A 5,781-nucleotide genomic window follows, 5' to 3' on the forward strand; every position below is an offset into this window, starting at 1 on the left:
AAAAAAGATTTCCAATATGGCGGATTGACTTGTTTCATCCACGTGGGTTAAAAGGTTCGAGTTTTTCTTCGCGTTAAAAGTGTTATAGTTTAATGAAACAACGTGTGTGTTGTTTTTATGCTATAAAGAAGTGAAGCCATGGGTCGGATGAGGAAAAGACACAACTGGAAAGCGAGATTACAGCCAGATACATCGAGGGATGTGAAGACGAAAACAAACACACTTGAACACAAAACTGTCCTGGAGGATTCTACGAAAGATGAAGAGTATAAAACATCTCACGAGGACACTAATGTTCTACTTGCTCCCAGCAAGAAAGAAAAGCTCAAGATTATGCGAAAGGATCCGAATGAGAAGCGGAGAAAGCTTACTAAGAAACAGAGAAAGAAGCTCGAAAAGATCGTAGAGACGAAGAAGAAGAAATCCAAGCGAGCAGAGCTGCTTAAAGCGCTGTCTGATCATGCTGTGAGTGATAAAGAACTTGCTCAGATGAGTTCTACGACTGATCTAGGACAGCTGACAACAACTCGGAAACGTAGTTTTTCTGAAACGGTGGACACAGGTGAGAGGAAAGCTATCTCAAGTATCCGAGGCGGACGCAAGAAAGGGAAGAAGCTACGTTTGGAAAAGAAAGCCTTCGAACCTGCGCCTGTTAAGGTTGCACAGAAGGCGGCGGAAGAATCCGAATCTGAAGAATCGTCTGAAAGTGATAACGAGGAAGAAAAAAACCTTGATATACGAGAAGAAAACAGTGACATGAAAAGCGAAGACGTTGTTATAGATTCGTCCAAACCCAAGCAAAAAGGAGACTGTGATAATGATGACAGGATGAATTCAAAATCCAGGATCGTAGAGGCTAAAGGTAAAGAACTTGCTCAAGCGGAAGATAAGAAAATCGCTACGAAAAGCGCGCCCGTGAAAGCTGATTCTGAGCCGGCTATCTTCAAGGAAGTGAAACGCGATCCCGAGATTCAAGCCGCCAGGTTGCAGCTTCCGATTCTTGGGGAAGAACAAGCCGTCATGGAGGCGATTCACGATAACGATGTTGTGATCCTTTGCGGTGAAACCGGAAGTGGAAAAACCACCCAAGTGCCCCAGTTCCTGTATGAAGGTGGTTACACTACGCGGGGAATGATTGGCGTGACAGAACCTCGGCGAGTAGCTGCCGTGACCATGTCACGCCGCGTCGGTGTGGAGCTGAATATGAGCACTGATTTGGTTTCTTATCAGATTCGTTACGAAGGCAACGTGACGGAAAACACGATCATTAAGTTCATGACTGATGGTGTGTTACTTAAGGAGATCGAAAACGACTTTTTCTTGTCTAAATACTCCGTGATTGTAATAGATGAAGCTCATGAACGTAGTGTCTTCACTGACATTCTTCTTGGTTTACTCTCCAGAATTGTTCCGATGCGAAAAAAGCAAGGCAAGCAACTGAAACTTGTCATAATGTCCGCAACTCTTCGCGTGGAAGACTTCACGGGAAATACGCGTCTCTTCCCTTCCCCACCCCCGGTGGTAACTGTCGAGTCCAGGCAGTTCCCAGTCACTGTCCACTTCAACAAGAGAACACCTGAAGATTACTTAAATGAAGCGTTCCGTAAAGTGTGCAAAATCCATCGCACACTACCCCCGGGAGGGATTTTAGTGTTCATGACTGGGCAAGCGGAAGTTCATGGATTGTGTAGGAGGCTGAGAAGAACATTCCCGTATGACCCGGAGAAAATCAAATCGCGGAATACCACAGATGCGAACGGTGGTAATTCTGATAGTGATGAGGATGGAGAGTTTAATCTTGACAATTACCCTGTGAACCCAGCCTTGGAAGAAAGAGATGCTGAAGAGGAGGACTTAGGGGAAGAAGGTGAAGAGAATAATGATTTTGATCTTGACGACAGCGCATTTACATCCTTGGTCGACAGTACGATTCCCATGTTTGTTTTGCCGCTGTATTCGCTTCTCTCGAGTCAGCAGCAAGCTAAAGTGTTCCAATCGCCACCTGAAGGAGTGCGCCTTTGTGTTGTAGCAACAAACGTGGCGGAGACTTCGTTGACCATTCCCAACATCAAATACGTAGTTGATACAGGTATGGTGAAAAGACGCTATTATGATAAAGTCACAGGCGTGTCCTCGTTTAAGATTACGTGGACATCCAGGGCTTCAGCCAATCAGAGAGCTGGCAGAGCTGGTCGAGTGGAGCCCGGGCACTGCTATCGGTTGTATTCATCGGCGGTATTCACGAACGAGTTCGAGGAGTTTTCGCTGCCGGAAATCTCGCGACGGCCAGTCGACGATTTGGTTCTGCAGATGAAGGATATGAACATTGACAAGGTTGTTAACTTTCCCTTTCCAACTCCCCCTGATGCAACTGCGTTGCAAAGCGCGGAGAAGCTGTTGTTAAATCTGGGAGCGTTGGAAGAGAAGAAGACAGTGAAGGGAAACGTCAACGCGGTGATTACACCACTTGGTCGTGCCATGGCGAAGTTCCCGGTTTCTCCGAGGTACGCGAAAATGCTTTGTCTTGGACACCAAGAGCGATGCATGGAGTACGTTATCTCCATTGTTTCTGCTCTCACGGTGAAAGAGATCTTCGCTGATGAAAACGATCGAGAGGCTGGCCAAGTGAGCAAGGAGGAACGGCGCAAGATTTCCCGCTTGAGGCGGACTTGGGCGGGCCAGGGAGACGCGCGGAGACTGGGAGACGCGATGGTTCTTTTGCGAGCTGTTGGAGCGAGTGAATACGCGGGATGTACTGTGAAGTTCTGCGCTGAAAACGGCCTGCGCCACAAGGGAATGGTTGAGATCAGAAAGCTCCGAGCACAGCTCACCAACTCGGTGAATCTTGTGAATCCTGACGCCAAAGTTGTGCTTAATCCTCGCATGAGCCCGCCATCCCCTGTTCAGTGCAAGGCTCTAAGGCAGATCTGCCTCTCGGGGCTTGGTGACCATGTCGCACGTAAGAGCCCCGCTGCAAATGACCCCCAGTTAAAGAACGCCTACAGCTGCATGTCCCTGGACGAGCCTGTGTTCATTCACCCATCATCAGCGCTGTTCGAAGTTTTACCAGAGTACGTGGTTTACCAGGAGGTAGTGGAGACCTCAAAACTTTTCATGAAAGGTAAGAATTGCATATGTGCTGTGGAAAAACCAGCTGTTGTATTAATTTGTTGTTTTCAGTGACAATGACTGTAGGCAGACTTTTTTGTAGAAAATACAGTAGAATCCCGGTAACTCGAACTCTTAAGGGAAACGAAAAACTGTTTGAGTTAGCAGGGTTTCGAGTTATCGGGGTCGATTAAAATATTCAATTTTCCAGGTTAATAATTAATAGTTTATTGACTTTCAGCACTTCGGTATACAATACAGTGCAAATTAAACTTATTTCACGAGAAACTAATACATTTTGCTATCTGTTCGTTGCACTAATTAAAATCAAATTGCTCCAGTCTTTGATCTAGCATTAGAATTCGATCACACGATAAGAAAAGCTAATGGGATATCTCAATGGGCATCCGCGGCGAGTTCAGTATAAGAACCAGAAATTCGAGTTATCGGGGTAAATTTTGATGAAGGGAAACGAAATTTAGTTCGAGTTAGCGGGAATTTCAAGTTATCCGAGTTCGAGTTAACCGAGTAAAAATGACTGAAAAGTTGGGTCAAATCCAAGAGAATTAAGACTCAGTTCGAGTTAGCGGGGGAGTTCGAGTTATCCGAGTTCGAGTTAACCGAGTAAAAATGACTGAAAAGTTGGGTCAAATCCAAGGGAATTGAGACTTAGTTCGAGTTAGCGGGGGAGTTCGAGTTATCCGAGTTCGAGTTACCGGGGCTTTACTGTAGTTCTTGAAGTTTGTCCAGGTTTTCTTACTTGTCAAGTGGAGCGAGATAAGTAAACTGTTTTCGGTTTGACAAGGTGGCACGAGACTACAAAGGAAAGCCCTTATCTCTGAGAGGAGTTCAACTCACACAAGTCAAAACAAACCCGTGTTATTTCTGTTTCAGGTGTTATTGCCGTTGAGCCAGACTGGATTCCCGTTTTGGTTCCCAGTCTTTGCACGTTCTCCAAGCCATTAGAGAATCCTCCGCCTCGTTATGACTCTGAGGCGGGCATAGTCAATTGTCACATGACATGCACGTTCGGTCCCAGATCCTGGCAGATTCCAGCTCAAGAGATTGAATACCCGGCAGGACTCGGCAGATACAAGTGGTTTGCCAGATTCCTACTCGAAGGAAAAGTTGTCGCAGCGCTTTCTAAATTTGTACCTTTTCTGCTGAACGCGCCTGTTACAATGATCAAGTCCTGGGCGAAGCTGCAACCAAGAACTGAAGTATTGTTAAGTGAACTTGTCAGCGGGAATGCTGATAGCAAGATGGCGCTCAAAGCAGCTTGGAAGAAGGATCCGACATTTTTACTCGCTGCGTTTAAGCAGTGGATTCCTCAAAGCAAACATGGTGAACTGAGTTTGATGTGGCCACCTAAAGAATGAGGCATCGCGATAAAGGCGGAAGAAAATTGCAGAAGAAAGTTGCAAAGTGCTGATGTATTCCATTAATTTGATTGTTGACAACTGGAAATTTTATCTACAGGTCTAAATTTAGAGCCACCTTGGACATACCGCCAGAAAGGTCTGCTCAGTAGCTTTCATTTAAATGGTCACACTGAAGGATTTCATCCAGATTCAAACGTTCGAACTATCCTGTAGAGCGTAATCAACAGCACCACAGGAAGGTACTGCTCAGTAGCTTTCATTTGAATGGTCACACTTTAGGATTTCATCCATGGACTCAAAAGTTGGAATCACCTTGTACAGCATAATAAACAGCAGCACAAGAAAGTACTGCTCAGTAGCTTTCATTTGAATGGTCACACTTTAGGATTTCATCCACAGAGTCAAAAGTTAGAATCACCTTGTATAGCGTAATAAACAGCACCACAGGAATTTACTGTTCATGATCAGTAGCTTTCATTTGAATGGCTACACGTTAACATTTCATCCAGCCTCAAAAGTTAGAAACACCTTGTAAAGCATACCGCGCCATGTACTAAACAGCACCACTTGAAAGTATTGCTCAGTAGCTTTGAGTTGAATGGCCACTCAAGGTTTTCGTACACAAACTCAAAATATGAGAACGAAGGAGATAAGTTAATTTAGGTTAAACTACGGAAGTGAGAGCATAAACCCAAATTTTCAAGATAAAGTTGTTCGTAATTGGAATCTTGTGGTGACATAATGTACTTTTTCGCCGTGAGGTGCTATATTAATAAGTATCGTGTGAATTATAATCTTCTACTTGAGTTGTGGGACCAATAGAATATTTATTAATTCTGTACTTTCATGTCAAACAGTACTCTATCTTCAGTGTTTGTCGGACTCCTTTAGAGTCAATAGAATAGTGCATCGTCAGTTGATTTTATGCGTGCGTCCTTGAGCTGGACCGAAATCACGAAATGTGTACGTCATGCTTGTCGAAAACACTCGGTCATGATTTATCTGGACTTTTCTCTTTCGCAAGGAATTGCCCCGACTTCAAGTCGATTGACCATGTCGAACTTTGCCGCCATAGCGATACATATCAAGGCGCTAAGATCCACTATGATTGGGCAATTTAAAAAGAAGCAGCACGTTGATTGGTCAGTGCGCTTCCCAAGGTAAATGACAAACGAGAATATTCTTTACTTGGTGGTTTATTGAGAATTCGGATTTTTTGTGTGTGTGAGAAAGTCGCATAAAACACAACTTGAAAAGTCCCCAGTTTGGGTCAGAAAATAATTACCTGGAC

At 44.6% G+C, this 5,781-nt stretch overlaps 1 protein-coding gene across 1 annotated transcript; it reads left to right on the top strand.

Annotated features, from left to right (window-relative positions):
- The first annotated feature begins 24 nt into the window (after positions 1 to 24).
- Positions 25 to 5,331, top strand: LOC146483156 (putative ATP-dependent RNA helicase DHX37). Its single transcript, XM_085106351.1, has 2 exons — positions 25 to 3,121; positions 4,003 to 5,331. The coding sequence occupies exons 1-2, from the start codon at positions 139 to 141 to the stop codon at positions 4,485 to 4,487; spliced, it is 3,468 nt and encodes a 1,155-aa protein (XP_084962477.1). The 5' UTR covers positions 25 to 138; the 3' UTR covers positions 4,488 to 5,331.
- Positions 5,332 to 5,781: the final 450 nt, after the last annotated feature.

This window comes from Pavona decussata, unplaced genomic scaffold, assembly GCF_977016875.1.
Source record: "Pavona decussata unplaced genomic scaffold, jaPavDecu1.1 SCAFFOLD_40, whole genome shotgun sequence".
NCBI classification, from domain to species: domain Eukaryota; kingdom Metazoa; phylum Cnidaria; class Anthozoa; order Scleractinia; family Agariciidae; genus Pavona; species Pavona decussata.

Bases quoted from the DNA above. Each gene is read 5' to 3' on its own strand.
- LOC146483156 (XM_085106351.1), top strand. From the start codon at position 139: ATGGGTCGGATGAGGAAAAGACACAACTGGAAAGCGAGATTACAGCCA. The intron at 3,122-4,002 runs GTAAGAATTGCA...TTTCTGTTTCAG, and splicing joins CTCAAAACTTTTCATGAAAG to GTGTTATTGCCGTTGAGCCA.